This window comes from Amphiprion ocellaris, chromosome 8, assembly GCF_022539595.1.
Source record: "Amphiprion ocellaris isolate individual 3 ecotype Okinawa chromosome 8, ASM2253959v1, whole genome shotgun sequence".
Lineage (NCBI taxonomy): Eukaryota > Metazoa > Chordata > Actinopteri > Pomacentridae > Amphiprion > Amphiprion ocellaris.
Window position 1 is genome coordinate 6233907 of NC_072773.1, and position 26108 is coordinate 6260014.

General features: G+C 40.4%; 1 protein-coding gene across 3 annotated transcripts in view; it reads left to right on the plus strand.

Moving 5' to 3' along the window:
• The window catches only part of spryd3 (SPRY domain containing 3), an 87121-nt gene that overhangs the window by 44172 nt on the left and 16841 nt on the right, over positions 1 to 26108 (plus strand). For all 3 annotated transcript variants that reach the window (XR_008602516.1, XM_023261242.3, XM_023261243.3), the window contains exon 8: positions 16763 to 16820. Coding sequence is in view for 2 of the 3 variants with exons in the window: in XM_023261242.3 (XP_023117010.2) it covers positions 16763 to 16820 (58 nt within the window). In the remaining variant the exon portion in view is untranslated. The remainder of the gene's footprint in view (positions 1 to 16762; positions 16821 to 26108) is intronic.

Below are 26108 nucleotides of genomic sequence, written 5' to 3' on the forward strand. Positions count from 1 at the left end.
ACTGAAATTTTAGCTTAGAAACTTGGCCTCTCTCCTGCTCTCTGTGCTCACATATACTGCATTTTAACACAGTCGAATTACAAATAACACTCTTGAAATTTACATATTTTTTCCGTTTCTGTTGCCAGAAAATAGAACAAGGATGCAATAGTCATAGTGTAATAGACTGAAAGCTGATGCTCTGCACTGCTGAACTGCTAATTTTATAACCGCAGTGTCATCTGCCAAAGGAAACAATCAAGTTAAGGACGAAGGCTGTGAATTCAGTTTTACACATTAAATGATAGCTTTAGAGACAAATTTAGAAGCAACAGAAAGAAAAGAGCAGAAACAGAGATAATCTTGCTGAAGGGGACATGGACTGCATTAACTTAGCTACATTTAAAGCTGCAGACACTGAAACAACCCAGATCTGGACAACAACCAGTGATTTTAAGAGATGCTGTGAGGGAATAGAACAAGGGTTTATATATTTCAATACACATCTGCAAAGCCTTAAAATGCAAGCAGTAATAATTTAGTCTTGGGCTTACTAAGCTTATGCGGGACAGGATAAAACTTGTATAAATGTCTGCTTCTAATATTCTGACTCAGGAACTACTTCTTTGACAGTATGGCTTCATGATTTGTGAGTTTTTTTTACATCCCGTAAGTGCAGCCTTGAAAGTGTTATGAATGTGAAATATTAGCGACTGCCAAAGCCAAGGCCTATGGAGAGCTGCCAACATTGTCTCTCCCAGGGTCAAAACTGCAGCTCCTTTTAATAACAAAAATAAAAGATGAAACTTGTACCACATCCTTCAAGGTTTCAGAGGCAATTTATTTAAAATAGGAGCACAGGGATGCTTAGATCGCTGGACGACGTTAAGACAAAGACAGCTGTAGATGCGTGCGCAGTAGGGAAGCTGTCAGAAGAAGTGGACATGCACAGTACAATATGTGTGTGGTCCACATTCAAGCCATGTAATTCTTGGAAATTGGAAAATGATTAAAATTTGAGAATGGTTTTTGTCCCGCAATCGTTGTTGGGTTGCTGCTGTCTATCTGTAGACAGTGAAACTAAACGACACAGCTATAGACTGTATGTAAGGATGGACGAACCCTCAGATGAACCAGCTAATCATGGGATTCCGGTGAGTTAATATCAAACTTTTCTTCCTGCATAGTCGTGAACTTAGACATTAGCTACAGAGACGAAACTTTTTTTAGAATCGATCTGTAGTAGCTATGTATAACTATAGGATTAGTTGGCATTTTGTTCAAACAGATGGCCAAAAAGTCAAGTATAAATGATGTATCATCTAAAACGGAGGCTAATTTGTCTGCCTTGGAGTCCTCAATAGTTCTTGTGCTGGTATCACCAGATGATGTGGTTCTTATTTTAGAAATCATATGAATTCTTGTCTCATTACACTCAGTGAACCAGTCACTTGGTTTAAGTGCAGGTATCACCTCAGTTCACTACAGCCCCAGATATAAATCAAGTAAATCACAGTACCAACATTGTGAGTTGGTTCTAAAAATTCATACTCCCTCTGGAGACTGCTAATGATAAAACTGATGAAATATCTAAGTTTGCAGTCTTTAGTAATTACATTTTTGACCACAGAAGTACACGGAATATGCAAAATGAATTTTGATCAATCACAATGTGTACCCAGTCTTCGTCTGTCATATTAACTGAATAGTTTTCTGTAGAAATGGACATAAAAACCACTAAAATATCCTGTGATGGAGCTACAAATAGGTCCATATGCACACACATGCTCCTAGTTAAATGCAAGCAGACGCTGCTCCCATGGGTGAGGAAGAGGTTGAGTGGTGATAACTCCAGTCCCATTATCTCCTCACAGTCCCCTCTTTTCCTTTATTGTGCTGCACAACTTTTCTCTCTGCATCTGGGTTTCATTATAAAGACATTAAGCTTAAGTCCACGAGAGGTGATAGAGCAGCAAATTGAAGGTCTCGGGGTAATGACTGTTTTCTCAACAGCAGTTGCACGTTTTGAATGTCGGCCTTTTTCACGTAGCATCTTGCGGTAGGAGAGCAGGCCTGAATATAAACACAGATTCACTCGTTAATGCTTCACAGACTGCCAGAGTCTGAATGCCTGCCTCTCTATCTTTATGTTTGCTGAAGTTGCTGACAACTTTGTCTTTCCCTCAATATCAACTTTATTCTGTTATCGTCCACAGCAGCCATTCAAGTCTCAAGAAAATTCATTGCAGTGTAGCTTTATGGGTGGAAGAGGCAAAGTTTATATGGTTACCACTCTGGTCACAACTGAAATATTGTGAATATTAAATGGGTTGTAGTGTAAAGTTGTATTGACATTCATGAATGCATAGATGCACATATACTTACACACTAACTTACTGACTTATTTATATACAGACTTATTTACTTACTGACTTACTTGCTGACGTACTTACTGACTTCCTCACTGACTAACTTGCTTATTTACGGTTTACTGACTGACTTAATGACTTACTTTCTGATTTACTGACTTATTTACTTACTGACTTACTTATTTACCGATTTACTTACTGAGTTAATGAGTTATTTTCTGACTTACTGACTTACTAACTTGCTTATTTACCGATTTACTTACTGACTTATTTACTTACTGACTTACGTATTTACCGATTTACTTACTGACTTACTTACCGACTGACTTACTTATTTACCGATTTACTTACTGACTTAATGACTTATTTCCTGACTTATTGACTTATTGACTTACTGACTTACTGATTTACTGACTGACTTGCAGACTTGGTGGGCGTGCACTAGCGGGCCACTGGGTGGTTACATGACAGCCCTTCAGAGCTTCAGTCTGGTAGATGCGTTGGACCAACATGGTGGCTCAGTCACAGACTTTCTCTTTTATTCCGAAAACAGTTCAGCAAAAAGTATTTCTGAAAGCATTTGAGGTGAGAAACAAGCGACTGAATATGTCCTTGTTTTAGTTCAACGACGGCTAGTTTAGATGTTTAACAAAATTGTCTGCTCCCCTTGCTGCGTTTGCATAAAGTAAAAATGAAACTACTTTATGCAAATGAACTCTGGGCGGTGCACCGGAATGCACCTCGAAATGCGCTGCAGGGCAACCAGCATGCCATGCGATGCATTTCACATGGATGGTGAACTGGATGCAAGAAATTGGCAGATCCTGTGTACATGTACTTTCAGTCTGTGTTTATTTTTTAAAAAATTTTATTATCTCCTTATTAGTTTCATGAGGGGCAATTTGCGGTTTTTGCATACCCCCCCCCCAATTGGGGGGGTCAGAGCGCAGGGTCAGCCATGGTACAGCACCCCTGGAGCAGGAAGGGTTAAGGGCCTTGCTCAAGGGCCCGACAGTGGCCACATCGGGGTTTGAACCTCTGACCTTCTGATCAGTAGTCCAGAGACTTAACCGTTGCGCCACCACTGCCCCAAAAAAGCCAGTTGGGTAAAATTAGCATGCTAATCTGCTAAAATCAAGATGGTGAACATTGTAAACTAGGGCTGGGTGATATAGCTGAAAAAATTAGCACAGAAAAAGGTTTAATTTATGTCAATATCTATAGTTATGGATATTTTTAATGACCCATTCATGTGCACACACATGCATGGACAGAGCCCGGTCACCACCAGTTGCAGCCTCCATCAGTAGAGGTCTGTAGCTGCAGAGTAGTTCACCTTGGAAGACCTGCATGGAAGTCACAGGGAGAGCAATGAAGGCCAAACGGCCTCCATTGGTGAGAGATGGGACAGGCTGTTTAGGGAGGGAGCACACTTCAAGTTTGCTCATGCAACTGAATTGAGTGTTTTCATTGCCTGTTTTCATGTTTTGCATCTGATTCATTTAAGTATAACAAAGTTTTCTCGTTGCTATCGATGACGTGTCTGTCGCCACCTCCCATTGCTATCGTTTTATCGCCCGGGCCTGTGGCAAACATTAAATTGCTGAACAGTAACACGTTAGCTTGATTGTTGAAAGGTATTTGCATGACCGTACACTTCTGTTTTCAGTCATGCTCTGTCACACATGTCTGGCGGAAAAGTGGTAGTGTCACAGTTCATATTTTGCTTTTGCCATACACCTAGAAACATGAGCTTAAGTGTATTTTTATACTGTAAGTCTACTTTTCTCTGTTAACATGTGAGATTACAGTGATTGTATGTTGGCTTCTGAGTGTTTCTAAATCACCTTACAGCTCAAAATTCACCTCACAAATAGTAGTGAGCAGAGAAATTAGCTACAGAGAGCAGAACATTTTTTGTAGCAGGCTGTAATTTTAACATAGGATTCTATAGGGTTCTATCTGGAGTTAGCATTTTAATCAAACGGGTGGGCAAAAAGTTGATTTTAAAAGAAGTATCATTTAAAACGGTGGCTAATTTGTCTGTGTTGGGAGTCTTCAATAGTCCTTGTACTGGGATCACCAGATGATGATGTGGTTCTTATTTTAGAAATCATATGAATTCTTGTCTTGTTGCACTCAATGAACCAGTCACTTGGTTTAAGAGCAGGTATCATTTCAGTCAACCAAGATGTCATTTCGCTGTCTACAGCCCCGGATGTTACATCAAATAAATCACAGTACCAACATTGTGAGTAGATTCCAAAAATTCATGCCTCTCTGGAGAGCGCTAATGAAAAACATGATGAAACGTCTAATTTTAAAGTATTTTGGTAATTACATTTTTGACCAAAGAAGTACATGAAACACGTGAAATGAATTATGACCAATCACAATGTACAACCAGTCTTCGTCTGTCATATTACCTGAATTGTTTTCTGTAGAAATAGACATGAAAACCATTGAAATATCCTGCGACGGAGCTAAGAATGGGTCCGTATGCACACACATGCTCCTAGTTGGGTGTAGAGTTTAAAATTGCACTTGAACGCATCATGTGTAGGCTGCAGCTGCTGCTGATGCTCTGCTAACTTAATGCTCATGCTCAGACACCATGTTAGGCTTGTTTACATGTTGCACGGCTCATCAGTCCCATTTCGCTGCACTTTGTTTTGGTTCTGGTCAGAATTCCAATGCTCTGATGCAAATGACGTTGAGGCTTATCATGTTAAAAGCAAAGCATCTCATTAACCAAAAACAAAAAAAGATGGAAGTAAATTTTTGAATCCCCCAAGCCACTATGTTGCCAGTTTCCCGTCCATTGAGGAAGTCTGAGGAATTTGTGCAGTGTGATAAGTTTTGAATTCTTTGTGCGTAAGGTAAAAGCGTTGTTTTGTTTTGTGTGTTCTGAGATTTGTTTTTGACCCTAGACCTGGCATGACCCTCGCTTTCTCCCTCATTCCTCTGAAGATAAGGGTCCCTGTGAATGTACAGCATGCATACGCTTGGTAGAGTGGTTGTTTTTCATCCGGTACACACTCCGGTTGCTAGGCTGTGGGACAAAGGGAGATCTAGGATTAGTTATGGGGTGGAAGAGCGTCGAGAGGGGAGGAGGGTGGCAAGGTAAAAAGTTTGAGAGTTATAAAAATCAAGGGAAGCTGTTCAGAATCTGGAAACCACAGGAACAAGCAGGAACACCCTCATGTCCTGAAAAACAAACCCCTAAAATCCCACAAAAAAAAAAACAAAACAAAAAGGTGGACAGTAAAGTGAAGAGGCAGGTTGGGGAAATTTGAGATGGCTGTGACGGTAGGTAGTTTCGTCAGTAAAGTGAAGACCATGTTTTTAATTACTACATTGAGTCACTCCTAATGTACATTAGCACAGTCATAAAGGCACACACACATACCACAGCAGACCCACTTTTACACACAAACAAGAAATTAAACTGCTCAGGAGACTGGAATGGCCTTGTTTCCTCTGTCCTGGTTTGCCCCGGGACCAGGTCCTGGGAACAGAGCTCTTCCTCTTCCTCCTGTGATGCAGCAGTCCTACTAACTGGGCTGCTGCTCTCAATGTGTTTATTCTAAGGGGTTGATTTAGGATAAAACAAGGTGCAGGTACTGTGCCATGGCAAACACACGGCACCAGCAGTACAACAACACTGTACGAGGTGCTCCGAGGTGTATCGTGAGGTTTAACCCTCTGAACCCCGAGCAGCCCATTTTGCTTCTGTTGTATTTGTATTAACTGTGGGTTTATTCTTTTTAAAGCAACATATAGTTCCTGCCACATCTTTTAAAGTTACAACCAAGGCTATAAGTAGAGACAACTCAAAAAAGTCTTCTCTGCAGTATGACGCAATAAATAACAAGAAAAGCACTCAGAGAGCGCAGTACTCTGCCAAGGCTGCTCAGTCATTGTGTGATTGCCGATGGATAAGTCCCGATAAGTCCGCAGCGGTCGATTTGTAGTAGCATCACAATCATGTGATCGTTAGCAGGCAGCTGACGTAGCATTCACTTGTTGTCATAGTTACAGTGACGCCGTGCCGCTATCTCGCAATGATACAGAAATCTCTAACAAATCCGTGGATCCAGACTAAAAGCCACATCACTGCCAAAATCTAACCTCTTGGTCTTTGTGTGATTTCTGACCTTCCCTGGAAATTTCATTCAAATCCGTTAGTCCATTTCTGAGTAATGTGGCTAACAGACAAACAGACGGACAAACCTACACTGATCGTCACATAACTTTCTTGGCGGAGTAATAAAAAACACAATATGTGCACAATGTACAACAGTTTTCAAAGTGCCCACAGATGTTAGCAATACTGGAACTATTGCTAAAGATGGAGGCTCTACATACTATAGATAATTTACTATCCATATTTTTAAATTGTTTCCATTAGGATTGGGACTTTTGCGCATTCATTTCAATTAATTAATTACAGAAAAATAACTGTCTAAGATCTTATATGATAGGGTTAGGGGTTATGAAAACAATTGCTTTTTCCAGCTGCTAAAATGTAACTTTTTAATGCTTTCTTGTCATAAATGATGTATTTTATTGTCTGGGTTTTGGATTGTTGTCAGATGACAAAAGATAATTTTAAGATGTGGACTTGGGTTGTAGGAAATTCCACACCAAGCATTTTTGGCTATTTTCTGACATTTCATAGACAAAACGACTGATTAATGAGTGGGACAAGTGATTAGTACATTACTAGACAATGAAAATGATTGTTAGCTGCAGTATTATATTGTTACAATCTTAATTCTGCACTCTGTTTGTGACAGGTAAACTCATCCCTAGAATTAGACCAAAATTCTTGCAGTTAAGATGCACATGCTATTTTATGCTCTATGCTAAAAGATTTCCACAAATAGATAAAGTTAATGATTTTGTGAAGTGAAGTTTTCCGAAGTTGTGTAAATCAGTCCAACTGGACTTTAAGAAAGTTCCTTGAAGACGTTTCACCTCTCATCCAAGAGGCTTCTTCAGTTCTGGTGGTGGTTGATGTTGCCTCAGCTTATAACCTCTGTGAGGTGTGGTCAGTGCTATTCACATTCCGACGACCATTGCCAAGGCCCATCTGGCTCCTCAACGATGGTCGTTGGGAGCCAGGGAGTGACAAAGGGGGTTGTTGTTGTCTTTGGATAACCATGACCTGGATGAATGAGAAACTACACAGACAACGAAGTGAAGTTTTGTTTGTTCATAAAATAATGACACTGCTAAGCTATAAACGCCTTGCATGCACTCTGTCCTACAAACTCTTCCTGCTGCCGTCTGTCTGGATCTTGCATGTACACTTGCATCCATAAAAACTCTTGAACATGCCCAAACAAATGCACACAGATAGTTTGTTCTCCCATCCCCAGACAAATCATCAGCTAATGTCAGTTGCTGTTATCGTGTGGGGAGCTCGAGGTTTTAGCCCGATGACATGGGGTTAAACAAACAGACCTGCATTAGTTCCTACACAGTCTTTGCCCAACCCCTATAAGTGAGGCACGTACAAACAGAAACACACAATATTCCCTCCCTGCAAACTGTACCTTCAACACACACACGCACACCCATACAGGCACCTCTATGGTAATTCATGGCTTTAGTTATATTTTTAGACGGCTCCGCGATATGTCGGTTTGATAGCCGCGCTAGATGATGGGTATCTGCTTCCACATGGTTTTCCTCTCTGCCCGCACCTTCCCACTGCCTTGTTTACTCTGCCACAGTGTGGAAATGCAGGCTGCTCCAATGACACCGGTGTACAGCAGCTGTGGATCTGATATTTCAGGTCTTTGCTGCGGCGTGCTGCGGACACAACCCCAGTGTTTGTTGTTCTTTGAAGAAGCAGCTCGCATTTCTTTGCGCTTCTGTAGGTAAACAGGGGCAGCGACCCTGTTTGGACAGTTTAGAGTGTGTGACGGCTGTTTGACATGGTGTTATCTCTTCAAATTGTTGATAGAGATGCAGTGTAGGTGTGATTCAGTAGCATCATCACTTACTGAACAACAGTGTTTGCAGATTAACTGCTATAGTTTTTGTAGATTACTGAGTATTTGCTGAAAAAAACATGGTTTTGACTTCTAAGATTACTGTGCGTAAGTAACATGAGGATGTTTTTTTCAAAAATATTGCCTTATTAGTTAGCTTCATACAAAATGAGGTACCATAGGACCAGTTCTCTTAGGTTAGTTTGTGCACAGATTGACCCAGACTGACTCCATGATCTTGAGATCGAACCTCTTTTTAGGTCACACCATCTGCTGCAGGATTCAAAAGAATTTGTCTGGGTGACCCTAAACTTTTGAATGGTTGTGTACTTTTTCTGACACTGGAACTACATTAACTGGTGATTCCAGCACAAAAGCTACTAAAGAATGAAACAGACAAGTTTGCCAGCCGTTTTTAGATGATCTGCCATGTTGGTTGTTGAGCTGCTACATGGATGACATGAGGTCCGTGAGTTTGGACCCAAATCAGAGTAAACATTCAGGAAACATAAAATAAGTTGAACTCTGCAGTCTCCATTAAGCTGGGGAAGTTTAAAGTTGTGAAAATGTGGGATGTTCACAGGAAATTTGTCAGAAAAAGTAATGGATTAATGCTGGAAGTCTGTTCATGTGGCTCTTTTCTCCTTATGAAAGTGACATCCTGATCAATGAAAATTTGGACGGATGTGTACAGTTTGACTGACCAGTCGACCTGGAAAGGACCAATATTTCATATGAACGGAGAAGAAAACATTCAACGTCTGTCGTATTTCTGTCTGTAAGCTGAGGCAGACAGCAGAAATGTGTCTTGTGTGCTGTGATTGAGATGGTTTTACCCCTAAAGAGTTGACACGATGCCGAATAAGTTGATTAAGTAAATCTCTCTTTATTTGTACCTGCAGTAAACAAGAGTTTTAAATCTGAAGTCTGAAGGAACATCCCTACACTAGTCTAGTATGAATTTTACATTAAACAATGTAAAAATGGTTTGTCAAAGCTAAAGTGCAGCTGCAATGGCGAAAACTACAAGGGTGCTTTAAAAATTTCTCGGCCTTAACTGGAAACAAGCGACGTGACTCCCATTATGATGCGTAACTGTTTACTATAAAGCCTGATATCACTGTCTACCAAAACTCTAATGTTTGAAGCAATCAAATAAAAAAGAAAAGGAAAACTTCACAGTCTGACTTCTGTTTCCTAAACTATGATCTTACCTGCATCGGCACCTTTTTTAGACTAATGATGAGGTCGTGCATGCTGTTAAGGAGTGTCTGGACGCTCAAGATTTGACCTTCTTCTGCCAGAATAGTGAAGCGTGAACATCAGTGAAACCAAGTCCAGTGAAGTTAAAGGAGACTATGTTTGCAAAAAAAATAATAATACAAGAACAATCTTTTTTTCTGTGACATTTTCTTGTGAGGCAGAGAACTTTTTGAAGAACTTTAGCGGGAGTTTAGTGAAGTCAAAGGAGGAAAAGCTGAGGTCGCATCTGTATGCAGTGTTGCCCACTTAGCGACTTTCTCGCTAAATCTGGCGACTTTCCAAAGCCTCCTAGCGACTTTTTTTTGTCAAAAGCGACTAGCGACAAATCTAGTGACTTTTTCTGGTGTTTTGGAGACTGACATGAAAGCTCGGATCGGTCTGCAGTTACTGTCCTCAACAAGAAGCAGGTGCTTCTGTGAGATCCTCCCCTTCACAAAGCACAGGCGGTCAGTCTCTTAACCCCACAACATCCCACTGTCTGATTAGAGGAGACCCACATCACTCCGTGGCCAGACGGCAGATGAATCGCGTATGCACAAGGTCGCTGCAGATCCCGTCCTGGCTTGCAGAGCGGGATATAAATCAAAATGTTTCTTTACTGTCATACTAAAATAAATCACTGCATTTAGCCTCTAGTTCAAAAACATATTTTGGGTGTTTTATACTCACTTTTTGTCTCTCCCACAATGTTATTCCTCTCTCCTACAGCATTGATTACAATTACATGCAAACGGGAAATATGCAAATTAGGCGATGATGTCATTTAGCGACTTTTAGGACAGCCAGTAGCTACTTTCCTTACTGAGGAGTTGGCACCACTCCATATGAAGTTTCTGATGATCGAGGTAAAGAAAAAGAAGCTCTGTGTTATGAGGACACATCGACAGTGTTTGTGTAAATACTGTCATTTCCAGATGGGGGAGACAAACTTTCTGCAGGTTTAAATTTGCATTTGATATCTACATGCGTGACACCATCATTAAAAATAAGGCTGAATTTGGATGCCCTCAACAAACCATGAACATTCTTGAATAAATGAGAAACAACTGAACAGCTTTGTTCATTTAGCGACTAATTTTAGACAATTTTAAAAGTAGTTGTTTATAGTTCTAATGGTATGTTTTGATATTACATGAGAAAAGCCCTCCAGGATGAGAACACTATCCTGGGTTGCATTAGTTGCGGTTGCTGCATGTGTGTTTGTGTGTGGGCGTAAATTAGCCCAAATGTTGGAGGTTTTTGGTCCTAAACCAAAGTATTGGACAAATTGCAATTTTGACCCAAAGAATGTAGAGAAATTTTATTCTGACACTTCTCTGGGTGGCGCAATAGGATTTATCACCAAAGTTGTTCATCCCCTGGGGAGCATGAAGTCTAATCCAGCCATTGTTTCTTACAAGATAGGAGCTCATGTAATTACTGCGTTGTTATAAAGTTGTATTCTTGGTGTGTGGAAAAGAGAAGGCTGCTTCAGGTTTTCTCACTACACATATCTAAACATATTTATTTGATGGATCTAGCACGCCGAGGAGATGTTTTGAATTAGAGATGATGGATGCAACAATTACCAAGAAGACAGCTATGAAAACAGGCGTTTAACAGTTGATCCATTTATCAGACACAAGTCTGCGGTTTACATTAAAGCGCCATAAATCCACCCCCGTTATTTGTTTAGCCGTTCCTCATGTCGTCTTATTTTAGAGCGTTTGTCCAAATCGCTGATCAGGTCAGTGTCTGAGGCTCATCAATCAGACTTTTCCTCCCCTCCTGGTGGAGATGCAGCCCACATGCCAGTCAGCCGGAGGAATCCTCGGGCTTGTGGTCGAGACGAAGGGGGGAAGAGGAGCAGACTTGGCGGATCAGGAGGGTTTTCAGGCTTTGGAGCGGTAGCTGCATTCCTCCATGTCTCCTCATCTTCTTCCGCTGATGTCTCACTCTGTCCTGCTCTCACTTTCCCCCCCATCCATCTCCATTTCCTGTTCCTCCAACTCCCAGCAGGGTTGGCAGACAGGATCGCTGATGTTTCCCTGATGTCGTGGCCTCAGACGCTGCCCGGCAGACTGTCCTGTTCCTCCACACAGGTGCTGATGGTGATAATTTCATCTGCGCTGTTTCGCTCTTTTGCCTGCATCAGTCATCAGCGGCTGTTTGGATAAAAGCAGTGACTGGCTTTTTGGACTTCTTCCTGGTCATATTTCTTTGACTTGGTTGGCTTTTGTGACTGTTAATATTAGCTAAAAGGCACAGGGTGGGAAGATGTAGCCCCCTGAGAGACAAAAGTAGACCATAATGTCATTGCCCTCTTCTTCTTTTCTCTTGCTCAGTAGTGTGTCTCTACAATAATGGAGGTGCAGCCCAGAAAGACAGATGAAAATCTCTGGTAATTACCTCTGAGTCATGCTCTGATCTTATCCGAAAGTTGGCCCGATGGTTATTTCTGTTGGCATGGTGAAACCTGGAGAGAGGCGCTCATACTGTACATGCAGACAGATGGAGAGACAACACATCCACAGCTCCGAGAGCAGCAGCAGACTGACAGGTATCCAAAACAGACGGCGACTCGGAAAGGCCTCCTCATTAACGTGTTAACGTGGGTTCAGGAATTTTAAAAAAAGCAATGCTTACAGCACTGGAAACACTATGCAACACAGTCGGTCGTGTTAAATCGAGTTACTGATGCAACTGACTGACTTCTTGTAAGTTTTTCCTGGCTCAGAACGGGTCTTTGGAGGTGTGACTCACTACAAAAGTGCGATCGTTGCACAGACAATAAAGCCAAAGAGTCTGTATTATCTCATTAGACAGAAATTTATGCATTTTAATGTTATTTCTGACCACTTGACCATCAAAAATGTCTGTTTTACTTGAGTAAAAAGAACTCAAATTAGCAGAGCTGGATTGAAAAAATCACGATTCTTAAAAATATTCTCAATTCCTGTCATTTGGGCACTGGTGATTTTCTTTGGGTGATGCCAAAAGTCCAAATTAAATCTGAGTTACGATTCAGAGTTGTGTTATTAACTAAAATCTCACTTTGTATCTTCACAAATAATAATTTCAACTTTTCTAATTCTTAAGTTTGATGACATAAATATAAAAAGTCTGTGAGTTAAAAGTGAAAAGTATTGGATTAAAAGTCAAAATTGTGAGTTATAAAGTTAAATGTATGAATAAAAAGTACTTGATTATTAACATTTTGGGCAATTAATTTACAAAACTGACAAATAATCAATTAATCATTGCAGTTTTGGTTTTTTTACATTCGTGTCTTGCATTAATTGGAGATTTTATCTTATTTGACAGAACTTTATGCATTTTATTGTTATTTCCCACCACTTGACACGCAAAAATGTTTGTTTTGCTTAAGTACATTGAACATTGATAAACAAAGGTGGATTTCAACAAAAATATTTCTTTAAATTATTATTTTGTTGCTGGTAATTTTGCTTTAGGTAGTGCCAAATATTGCAGTAACATACCTGCTGTTGTCCAGTCCTTGCTGGGTCCAATCTTGGCTTAGCAACAGTTAACACATTAGGCTTTTGGTTCTTCCATATGGTGAGGCACATTAATAAAAGCAAGACCTCAGTTGTTTGGTGCGTCTGCCAAAGAGCCCCAGAACTATTACAGATGCATCAAAGACCTTCATTGTTTCTCTGGGTTCAGTTATTCCTTCATCACCATAAACATGGACTCTGTTATCTCTGGCATCTCAGATGTCAACCTTCACTTTCATTTTGGTGCAGTTAACGTTTTATCTGCTCACTCACTGCCGAGGCATCATGCCACAACAAAGAAAGAGCTGATTTTATTCAGCTGTGTGGGTCTGATGAGATTATTTACATTTATGTTTATCTGGGACATTTTCCAAGCAGAATTTGTGAAACACTACTGTTGTTTGTGGATATTTCATGAATTCCGTAAGGTATTATTATAGTATTGGCAGAGTTTTGTGTGGATTCACTTTAGCTCAAGTTGTTTGTTTGGTTCCTTCTTATGAAAATTTCTGATGAATCGGTCTTTGTGTAATAACAGTTATTTTTAAGAGTTTTCAGAAGTTTTGCGAGAGGCCCGATCATGCTTAATGCTCCTCATTTGCATAAAATAGCCAAAAGACCTCAACTTAGTGCAAATGAGAAGCAGGAAATGCAACGCAGTGCTACCAGAATGCATTGCAGAGGGGCTCACATAGACAATGAATGGAATCATTGAAGCGACGCATAGAATTAAACAGAATCCATTTTGTTGTCATTGCACATTTTGCAATGAAATTAATCAGCAATCCTGTCATAGATAGATAGATAGATAGATAGATACATACATACATACATACAGACATACAGACATACAGACATACAGACATACAGACTTACATACATACAGACTTACATACATACAGACTTACATACAGACTTACATACTTACTTACTTATAGACGATATTGTCCCCAAGGGGATATTTGTTGTCACAGGCACTGTCAGGTACATAAAAAAAAATACACATATCATTGATAATTGAACACAGGACAATAATTGTACATTAACTAAATCTGTCTGTGTAGATTCACAGTTGGGTGAAATCGTAGGAGCTTCAGTAAAAAAATCAACCAGGTTCTTGAAGACGTTTCAGGTGAAAATGACAGTTGTTATCCCGTTAATGCTACTTGCTGGCAATGGACTAGCCTTGGAATGCTTTGACTAGCCTAGGAATGCTAGTTGTTAGCCTAAAATGCCATTTGCTTCTCTTGTAGGTTCGATGTTTCAGCTGAAACGTCTTCATGAACCTACAAGAGAAGTCCAGTTGATTTCTACTGAAGCTCCTACGATTAATAAATTAGAAATTTTTTAACAGTACATTTAGAAATGCAAATATGCAACATATCATGTAGGCCTGGGGTGTCAAACTCATTTTAGTTCAGGGGCCACACGCAGTCCAATTTGATCTGAAGTGGGCCTGACCGGTAAAATCAGAGCATCACACCTCAAACTTTTTTAATAGTGTATACCCAAAAGTAAATTGAAGAAAATGGTGCATATCAATGAAAGCAAAGTCTGATCATGCAGTAAATGCATCCTAGAATCCACAGAATTCATACCGGTTTTTAAGGAAGGCATCGTGAACAGAAACTTGAAGTTGCTTCCAAATGTTTGGCCTGTCTTGTAATTAAAAGAATAAATGCATGAATCTTGTGTACACGTACAATAAGAAACCAATTCCATGAACTTACAGGATGGACCTTCATAATTGTTCCTCTTCAGAATCAGTTTCTGGTTTAAACAATTACACCTGAATTACTCGAATATTACATCTTACCAGAGTAGTTTGAGCAGAATCACAGGTAATCACATATAAACCGCTTCTAAATATGCAAATTTGACAAACTTAGATGATTTTTAGGGATTTAATCAACAAACAGAGAAGGATTTTAAAGGTGTGTTAAAGATTAGCTCCTCTTCTCTGGTATCTGGTGACGTTACCAGAGAGCTGAACTACGAAGTGAGATTGGTGGACTAGCAGGCGTGTTGAACCAAAAGTCAAACTTTTTAGTATCACAAAAGTGGCTCTCTTTTTACCTGGCTAGATCTCCATGGTAACCGATGCTGTGGAGCTAGATCATCATGGTAACTGATGCTGTGGAGCTAGATGTCCATAGAAACTGATGCTGTGGTGCTAGATCTCTATGGTAGCTGATGCTGTGGTGCTAGGTCTCCATGGTAACTTATGCTGTGGTGCTATATCTCCACGATAACTGATGCTGTGGTCGTAGATCTCCATGGTAACTTATGCTGTGGTGCTAGGTCTCCATGGTAACTGATGCTGTGGTGCTAGATCTCCATGTTAACCGATGCTGTTGAGCTAGATCTCCATGGTAACTGATGCTGTGGTGGTAGATCTCCATGGTAACTTATGCTGTGGTGCTAGGCCTCCATGGTAACTGATGCTGTGGTGCTAGGTCTCCATGGTAACTTATGCTGTGGTGCTAGGTGTCCATGGTAACTTATGCTGTGGTGCTATATCTCCACGATAACTGATGCTGTGGTCGTAGATCTCCATGGTAACTTATGCTGTGGTGCTAGGTCTCCATGGTAACTGATGCTGTGGTACTATATCTTCTTGATAACTGATGCTGTTGAGCTAGATCTCCATGGTAACTGATGCTGTGGTGGTAGATCTCCATGGTAACTGATGCTGTGGTGGTAGATCTCCATGGTAACTTATGCTGTGGTGCTAGGCCTCCATGGTAACTGATGCTGTGGTGCTAGATCTCCATGGTAACTGATGCTGAGGAGCTAACCTGGTTGGATTTTGTTCAGAGTTTCAGATTTAAATCGGCTGTAAAAAGCATCTCACTTTAACCAAATCGTTTCCTGATTATTATTTATGAGTGACTCAGATTCTCAGCTGATGAAAAATGTTTTATCTGCAAACATGTTGATCTGCACGTTACTATAACCACTGAGTGAAGCCGTGTAGTTACAGTATCACACACTGTATGCATCACGTTGCCATGGGAACCTACATGTGTTCACCTGGTGATGCTGAAATTGTGTAAATATGTTAAGTTTGATCCTGATTTGCTGCCAAGACCATTTACACTGCAGCTGATAGAACACTGATTAGACCATTGATTATTCTACTGGTTTTATTACAGAGAATATTCAATCAGTAACATTAATTTCCCCTTGATCTGACCATTAATTAACTACATGCATTTCAATACAATATCATGTTTAAAGTTATTAAACTTCATATATTTAATGTGCAGCTGTTAGTTATCAATAATCAGCTGCATTGATCTGTAAAATAAATACATTACACACGTTTAACAGTTTTCTACCACCATTCCTGTCTTACATCATTTGCAGTCGCAGCTTTTCCCCATCATACATTTTATTTTCCTCATTATTCTCTATTTAAACAACCTGTTGACTGAAGCAGCTGAACACGATCATTTTAATTTGTGCCAAAGAAGAGTCACACAATGCGTTAAACGCCCTCTTTTATGTGAACAGAGTTTGAAGCAGAAAGTCTGAGTTGACAAAGAAAGTTGAAAACCACCTTCGACATACCTGTTAACTATTACTGAGGAAGTCTGGATATGTTGAACTCTGGTGTAGATTTTCTAATGTTTTGTTTGTTTTCATGCAGGATTACCCCAAGAACAGACACCCAGGATGGAGCCGAGGGTCAGTGGCCTACCATGCAGGTGAGATTTCCCGCTTTTCTCTTAATTCTTGTCTCTTGGGTTTTCTGGGAAAGAAAGTTATTTTATTCGTGCTCGTGCAATTCCCCCTTCAGCCTCATTCCAGTGCCGAACACAAACAGAGATCAAACAGATGGCATCAGAAATCTCTCTTTTCTTCTAGTTTGGTTCTCTCTCAAAGTGATGAACCAGTGAAAGAAGACAGAAAAAAAGGCCTCTGAGATTTAGTCAAAGTTATCTCTATCTCCCTGCACTCCCACACACAGTCTTGGTTGTTTGCGACGACAGGCCCGTGAACATTATCTGCACCGGCATCTGCACAAAATGGCCACAGCACCCCTCACTATCAGCGCTAAGAGATTAGCTATCAAACGCTGCTGCCGTGATACGAGAGTAGCGGCAGCAGCTAGGTAGGTGGCTGTTACTACTTTGTGGAAGCTACTGTGGGCAGCTTTATCTGGCAATCCGATGTCACAGCCAAGATCTTGTTAGTCGTTATCTGATCGAAGCAGTTACGAGCTAGCTGCCTTTTGTCTGCTTCATTTTGTTCTTTTTGTTTCTCATAGCCGCTCTCACTCCCAATGATCGACCAAAACACGCCATAAATGCCACTTTGTCTGGTTTTTCCACCGGGATGTGTGTAATTTTTATTTTTAGGGGGAATGTTTATACACTCTCTTCCATTTGACCTCCAAATCAGCTATCAAAACACATTTTCTTGTTCACGCCGCACATTCCACTCATGTTTGGAGTTAATGTTTACAGTCCTAAATCCCCCGTATCCCTTTGCAGATTCCATTTATACTTAGAATACATTAATGATAATAATAACGGTTGATGCTGTGCGTCCTGCGGATGACGCCTCATTGCTGAGTGACAGACGAGGCCAGTCATTCACGGAGGCTCGCCATGCCAGCCCCAGAGGTCTTGCGCTGCGGTCCGTCTGGTTTGGCTGCTGTGCTTCGGACACCACAGAAATGTGCACGCCCCAGCAGAGCTCCCATTAATCTTATTTGTTAGAGACTAAAATGATGTATGTGGTTTTCCACGCTGTGCATGTGAGGTTTGCCTTCCCATGCTTGGGTTAAGGTGTAGGCTCTGATCCAGCTCCTTAAAATCAACAGTCAGGGCCTCTTCTTCGTGTCTCTCCACGCATCCCATATTTTCACCGGGAGCCTCAAGCACTGCATGCAGACACACTCTGGCAGCGTGACAAAATACTTAATGTAAACGCAGTATTATATACACTAGGTCACATAACCACAGCGGAATTGCTTAAATAAGGACTGACTTTAACTTTGTTTCTTGGTTTTCCTGCTCGGTGTGAGCCAAGAAAGCTGTAAAGAGGTGTTTCTATGACACGTGGTACCTCTGTTTATTAACTTTTATGGTTAGTTTTTGCATTTAATCTCTGAAAGGGCAAATATCTGCCAGGATATTCTTGGCAGGTCTTGGCTTCATATAGACTCATTGTTATATTTTTATCGCTGGGCTCTGGGTGAATGTCATTAACTTTCCAGAAAACAGTAGCACAGTGGATGGGTTTTCAGCAATTTCGTACAGCCTGCAGGCTAATGCATAAATTACATAATCGCTCAGGGCGGCATTCTTCCTTTTATTTATACTTTGCACATGCAGTTTGACTCCTGAGTTCTATTTCAGTCCCAGTGTTTGATGGTGCATTGTATTGGGCACGCGACCAGTGTTGACCTGGATCACATGTGATGTGCATTATTGACTTTCTATGTTGTTATTTTAGTCCAGCTACATTCCAGTTACACACACAAACGCCTTCCAACCATGTCGCTGCTCCTTTGTATGGCTTGTATAAGTTGAGACTTCTTTGGCCGGCCGAGTGTTTGTATTGGGAGCCAGCCCAGCGTGGACCTCCATCCTGTGCGTTGGCTCTGCAAGTTAATGGGCCATGGGGCTCTGTGGGCCCTTGGGGGTCCTATCAGGAGCAACCAGCCATCCAACCAGTTAGTGCTCCTCAGCAGGCATCATTAACCCTGTCACCCCCCTAAAAACCCCCCATCAGTGACTCACACGTGCTATGACTCAACACCCGCAGATGGAGGTTGCGTCCCGCCACCAGATTATCGGGCTTCGGTCTAACTTGTGTGTCAGCAATGGGATCTAATCTGATCTCAGCTCAGGTTCTGCAAAAACAATTATCCAATAGCAACATGTCATGTAGGATGGAGGGGATCATATCATCTTCTTACCTGATTCGGATGACGTCGCCTCTGTGACACTTGGAGGCACAAAGAGAGTCTTGTCAACACACTTTATCTGGATCAAAGCTGTGCATCTGGATTTCATCACGGGAAGGAGTTTATTTGAAGTTATTTGCATATAAGCCTTTTTCCTTCTAATTTTGAAGGTGAACTTGTAGGATGAGACAGAATTTGATCCCACCTTGGGCTTTACCTTGTCTTGGTTAAAAAAAATGAAATTTCTATTCTCAATTTTGGCATTTTGAAACTAGCGTACAACTGAAATATGCATAGAAAGACAGCAGTTTTTATAAAAATGTGTCATTTTAGGATGAGTTTGTGTGGCTAAAACCAGAGTAAAGCCTTTAAATTAGCAGGGTGAGAGAATTTGGTTTCTTAGTTCTTGTTGTACTGTTTTGCGATGACCTCCAAACGTGGTCACATTCTGATCTCAACATTACTTTTCCTTATTCTGGTTAAAAAAAATCTAATTTTTACTCTGTGTGTATCATTTTGGTGCTAGCTTACACCTGAAACATGGTAGAGAGACAGCGTTTTTTTATGAAAGTGTGTTATTCTGGGATGAAATTGTGTGGAGAAACCCAGAGTAAAGCCTTTTTTTCTTCCAGTTTTGAAGGTGGACTTGCAGGATGAGACAGATTTTGATCCCAACATGGGCTTTTCCTTGTCCTGGTTTAAAAAAAAAAAAAATCTATTCTCAATTTTTATCATTTTGGTACTAGCTTACACCTGATACATGCTAGAAAGACTGCAGTTTTATAAAAATGTGTCATTTCAGGATGAGTTTGTGTGGCTAAAGAGATAGTGAATCCTTTAGACTTGCAGGATGAGACAGAGTTTGGTTTCCTGTTTCTTGCTGGACTGTTTTTGAGCATCTCCAAATGTGGTCACAGTCTGATTCCAACATGGCTTTTTCATCTTCCTGGTTAAAACACTGACATTATTATTCTCAATTATTATCATTTTGGTGCTAACTTAAGTGAAATATAGAAAGTTTTTATAAAAGTGTGTTATTTTTGGGATGAATCTGTGTGGAGAAAGCCAGAGTGAAGCACTGATGTGTGTTTTTCTTCCAGTTTTGAAGGGGAATTTGCAGGATGAGTTATTTGACCTTTTAACTTGCAGAGCAGATTACTTTTACTCATTTCTTGTTGCACTGTTTTGTGAGCATCTCCAAATGTGGTCACACTCTGATTCCGACATGGCTTTTCCTTGTCCTGGTTAAAAAAAAATGATTTATATTCTCAATTTTTAGCATTTTGGTGCTAGCTTGCACCCAAAACATGCTCAAAAGACAGCAGTTTTTATAAAAGTGTGATCTTTGGGCATGCATTTATGTGGAGGAACCCAGAGTAAAGCCTTTTTTCTTTCAGTTTTGAAGGTGAAGTTGCAGGATGAGACAGCATTTGATCCCAACATGGGTTTTTCCTCGTCCTAGTTAAATAACTGAAATTTCTATTCTCAGTTTTTTATCATTTTGGTGCTAGTTTACACCTGAAACATGCTAGAAAGACAACAAGTTTTATAAAAATGTGTCATTTTAGAATGAGTTTGTGTGACTAAAGCCATAGTGAAACCTTTAAACTTGCAGGATGAGACAGAATTCTATTTCTTATTTCTTGTTGCACTGTTTTTGAGCATCTTCAAATGTGGACACACTCTGATCCCAACTTGTTTTTTCCCATCCTGGTTAAAACATTGACATTTTTATTCTCAAGTTTTTATCATTTTGGTGTGAACTTACACCCAGAACACGCTAGTAGTTTTTATTAACATGTCTTTTTCGAGCTTTGGTCTAACTTGTGTATCAGCGACAGGGTCTAATCTGATCTCAGCTCAGGTTCTGCAAAAACAATTATCCAATAGCAACATGTCATGTAGGATGGAGGGGATCATATCATCTTCTTATCTGATTCGGATGACGTCGCCTCAGTGACACTTGGAGGCACAAAGAGAGTCTTGTCAACACACTTTATCTGGATCAAAGCTGGATTTCATCACATGAAGGAATTTATTTGAAGTTATTTACACCATCAAATGATCTCACTAGGGATCGACCAATATGGGTTTTCAGGGCCGATACGGATTATTGGAGAGCCGGTATACAATAGATGTGATGTTTTAACAGTGTGTGATAGCAGAGAGCCTGTCATTCATAACTAGACTTCTTCATTAAAAGACACGACTTTAACTGAATATGTGAAATAGAAACAGGAGTCATTAAATGATCTCCTCTGTTTTTCCATGAAAACTCACACTTTTATTCATGTGCTAACATAAATGCATGAAGGTTTTCTAATCATCAATTAGCCTTTCAACAGCATTAGCTAACACAATGTAGCATTAAAACACAGGAGTGATGGTTGCTGGAAATGTTCCTCTGTACCTCTATGGAGATATTCCATTAAAAATCAGCCGTTTCCAGCTACAATAGTCATTTACCACATTAACAATGTCTGACTGTATTTCTGATTCATTTATTGTTATCGTCATTGAAAAAAATGCTTTTCTTTCAAAAATAAGGGCATTTCTAAGTGACCCCAAACTTTTGAGCGGTAGTGTATGTTTCAGCTGGAGATTATACATCACCATTTTAACACTTGGTTAATGATGAACTCACACGGCGTCTCTGCAAACAGAATTTGTCGTAAGTTATTAGCAGTATGTGCAAACCTCTGCGTGTGGAATCATGTTAAGTGTATAAATATTTAGTTTAAATTTTTCATGTTTTAGGAGTCTGTGAAGTCACTATTGCCTGGGCAGGGAAGCCCAGTCTTTTCCAGACGAACTCTCATGTTACGAGAAAGCCTGCTTTCCTGTTTCCAGCTGGTGTCGGTCCTCGGCCAGGTTTTGCTAACAGAGCTGCCCTCTCCTCCTGTGGGCCCGAGTCCAAACCCTGAGCCCGGATCCAGCTTCTGCCCTCCATAAATACAGCACCTGGTGGCAACGACAGCTACCGTTAGCCAAAGTCTCTCATCCTGGCTTTAACTTTAACGCCGGCTCTGCACTCTCTCCTTTGTCAACACCTCTGTGCTAATTTTAGCTTCTCTTGTCTCCGATGCAAATTTTAACATTTTCCCCCTCAGCCTCCTGCCAGTGTCTGCTTCCTGTGTATTGATTTCCAAACCTTTTCAGCACCGTAGCTTGCTGGAGCTAAGAAAGAGCAGAACATACTATTTTATGCTCAAAAATTACAAAAAAAACCTGTACAACTTTGTTGTACTATAGAAAAAATGTCTTTTTTTTTTAATCACAATAATGAAATTATGACTTTTTCAAACATTTGTAAAGTTACAGCTGCAGTTTACTTTCATTATCAGTCAAGTAATTGTCTATGTTATACATTTAGGGGTACTGCTCAATCCGTAAAAACTTCTAACAGTTGTTTACAGTCTTCAATATTTTTTATGAAAGTGTGTTATTTGTGTGGCTAAAGCCACAGTGAAGCCTCTGAACTTGCAGGATGAGACAATTTGATCCCAACATGGGCTTTTCCTTGCCCTGATTAAAATATTGACATTTTTGTTCTCAGTTTTTATCATTTTGGTGTTAGCTTACAACTGAAACATGGTAGAAAGGCAGTATTTTTTATGGAAGTGCGTTATTTGTGTGGCTAAAGTCAGAGTGAAGCTTGCAGGATGAGACAGAATTTAATCCCAACATGGGCTTTTCCTTGTCCTAGTTAAACAGTGACATTTTTATTCTCAGTTGTTATCATTTTGGTGCTAACTTAAACCTGAAATTTGCTTTAAAGACAGCAGTTTTTATGTAAATGTGTTATTCTGGGATGGATTTGTGTGGCTAAAGTCAGAGTGAAGCCTTTAAATTTGCAGGATGAGACAGAATTTGGTTTCTTATTTCTGGTTGCTGTGTTTTGCGAGGACATCCACACTCCGATCCCAACATGGGCTTTTCCTCATCCGTGATTTTTCCAAGTTAGGACGTGTTGGCATGCTGTGCCGCAGCTTTTTTTTTTTTTTTTGTTATTTTCTATTTCTTGTGACTTTTAAGGAAGTGTAGTACTAAATCTACAAACTGCCAGTAAGCTGTACGCGGATCTGTAATTTGCTGTAGCAAACATCCCTCCAGCCACAGTCCCTTGATGCTCCGCCAGGCTCTTCCTACCTTTCCTGTCCCAGTCAGCGAGCTCCATCCTTCAGGCCCGGAGCTGCTGGACCTCCAGAACCTCCAGCGCCAGTCCCTGTCACTCTCCACAGACGTCTATTTTTAGCCGCCTGTGCCGGCGTGGCTGCACTGTTTGCCTGGTGTGTGGTGTTGTGACAAGGGCCCGCATGGGAGCCGTAATGATACAGTGTGAGTGTCTGCCTCCCGGTGCTCAGATAGAGATTGTTTAAACAGTATCCTGAGCCGGGGACGGGTCCCATGACAACTCCATAAATATTTACCGGCAGCAGCCACGCCGCTCCGCTTCAGGAGAGCTCGTCTGCAGGCTACCTCTGCAATGTTTTTCTTTTTTTTTATTTTCCATTGTTGTCTCCGTGTTGTTTTGATGATTTCTTTTGGATATTGTTGATGCCGTTTTTTCAGGAGACAAGTGTTTTTACTGGCACTGCTTTACACGTCATCCTTGGCCTGGAATGTCAGGATGTGCTGTATGTTAGTGCTTCATACACATGTCGCCCTCAGCGGTAAACACCTTAAAACAGGCCGCCGTCTCAGAAGTTGAGGCTCGACCGTAAAAACTGGAGAAAGAAGAAAGCCGTGTGGTTTTACATCTAATTTACATAAATCTCAAATGTTTGTTCTTGTGCACAGTAATGTTTTTGTGTATGATTGCAGGCGTTAAACATCCACTTCACATCAAATAAATGCCAAAATCACCCTCCCACCACTTTAAAAACAGTGCGAGGATCAGAGACTTGATGTCAAAACATTTTTTTGAGAATTTTAGAATGTGCTTTTATCTCTGGCAGCCTGAACTCCTGCAGTGGACTGATCTCAGGTCAGAGTTTAAGTTGATCCAGAATGCTGCAGCCTCGGTTTCAACAAAGATCTAAACTCTGCTACCCAATCCTCAGAAACAAAATTCTCTTCGTTGTCCCTAAATCACTCGATAGACTCCTCTTCTGTCTCTTCTGACCTCTCAGGTTGTTTGATGAAGGATATTTTAGTGTTTCTAGAGGTAAAAGGAAACGCAGTGAAGCAGTTTTTAGCTTCAAACTTTCAAATCGAAGCTCAAGATGTACTTTTTTCATCGTTGTTTTTAATTAATTACTCCGCCAAGGAACACAGCAGAGTTATGTGACAATCAGCGTACGTCTGTCTGTCTGTCTGTCTGTCTGTCTGTCTGTCTGTCTGTCTGTCTGTCTGTCTGTCTGTCTGTCTGTCTGTCTGTCTGTCTGTCTGTCTGTCTGTCTGTCTGTCTGTCTGTCTGTCTGTCTGTCTGTCGGTTAGCAACATTACTCAAAAACGAACTAATGGATTTGGATGAAATTTTCAGGGAAGGTCAGAAATGACACAAGGACCAAGTGTTTAGAGTATGGGAGTGATGTGGCTTATAGTCTGGATCTACGGATTTCTTAAAGATTTCTGTATATCAACAGGTACATTATTAAAGGTAGGCATTTGGAGCTATGTCAAAGTGCAGCATTAAAACAGTCAGCAACTTTGAATATTGAGCATTTGGACTGTTACAGTTATCTCAGCTTCCTGTGTGTTGGAGCTGTGCATTAACTCATCTGTTGTGTTTAACTTGATGCCGGTTATTACCCTGCCAAGGACCATGGCAGAGTTATGTGATGATCAGCATTGGCATTGGTTTGTCTGTTAGCAACATTACTCAAAAATGGACTAACAGATTCTGATGAAATTTTCGGGGAAGGTCAGAAATGACACAAGGACTAAGTGATTAGATTTTGGCAGTGATGCAGCTTATAGTCTGGATCCACGGATTTGTTAAAGATTTCTGTATCATTGCGAGATCGCGGCACGGCGTCACTGTAACTATGACAACAAGTGAACACTATGTCAGCTGCCTGCTAACGATCACGTGATTGTGATACTACTACAAAACCTATTGGGCCTTGTCTGTCGGAAATGATACAAGGAACAATTGATTAAATTGTGGGGGTGTTTCCGAGTCCCATCAATTCCCGCCGCCCGCTACATATTTAGGTCACGCAATTCAGTATCCGTCCATAATGTACACATGCATAACACACGCCTGTGCTCAAAAGGTGCATTTCTAAAAATAAAATTAAAAAATGCTGCATTCCTGGCAATGCTACATGGGGAATGAACAGCCTTGGCGGAGTGCTGCACTCTGAGTGCTTTTCTTGCTACCTATGAATCTAATTTATATGTTAAATTAGTTTTTTTGTTTTCTCATTCTGTGCTTATATCTGTTTTTATTGTTTTATCATTTGTGTCCATCAATTTATGCCTGTTTTCTCTATGAAGCACTTTCCGTTGACTTTATGTATAAAAAGTACTTCCTAAATACACGCGTCTTACCAAAAAAGAGATATTATTTATGATCGTGAACAGTTTTTATCCTAAAATTCATTATTGCACTGAACTGAACTATAATCACTAATGTGTCAACATCTTTATTCATTTATTTATTGCACAGTTTTAACACAAGTTCAGTATCTTTAACAAGTGCTATTTCTTTAAACATATGTTGGAAACTATGTGAACATGTTTCGAGTTAGGGTGTATGATAGATGGTGGTTTCTTTTCGTGTTTTTAGGCAGTGAACTTGAATTTTATTATTTGACACTATAAATAGGCATCTTCAATTTTGAATCCTGACTGTGCTGCAGGGAGTTGTTTAACTTTTATTTTATGGCAGGTTCAGTCAGTGATCTTTCTTAAATGTGAGATTCCTGTTTCACAATAATCACCTGCAAATTTCAGGAAACTTTGAGATTCCTGCAGTCTTCGTGATTACTGACACATGATGCTTGTATGTTGTGGAGTCGAAGAGACTGCTACTGCAAGGAAACTCAAGTGCAAATGTGTGTGTGGTTTTTTTTTCCAGCAAAAACTAAAATAAATTAGTATTTTTTTATTTGTTGAATGTCAGCTGTGC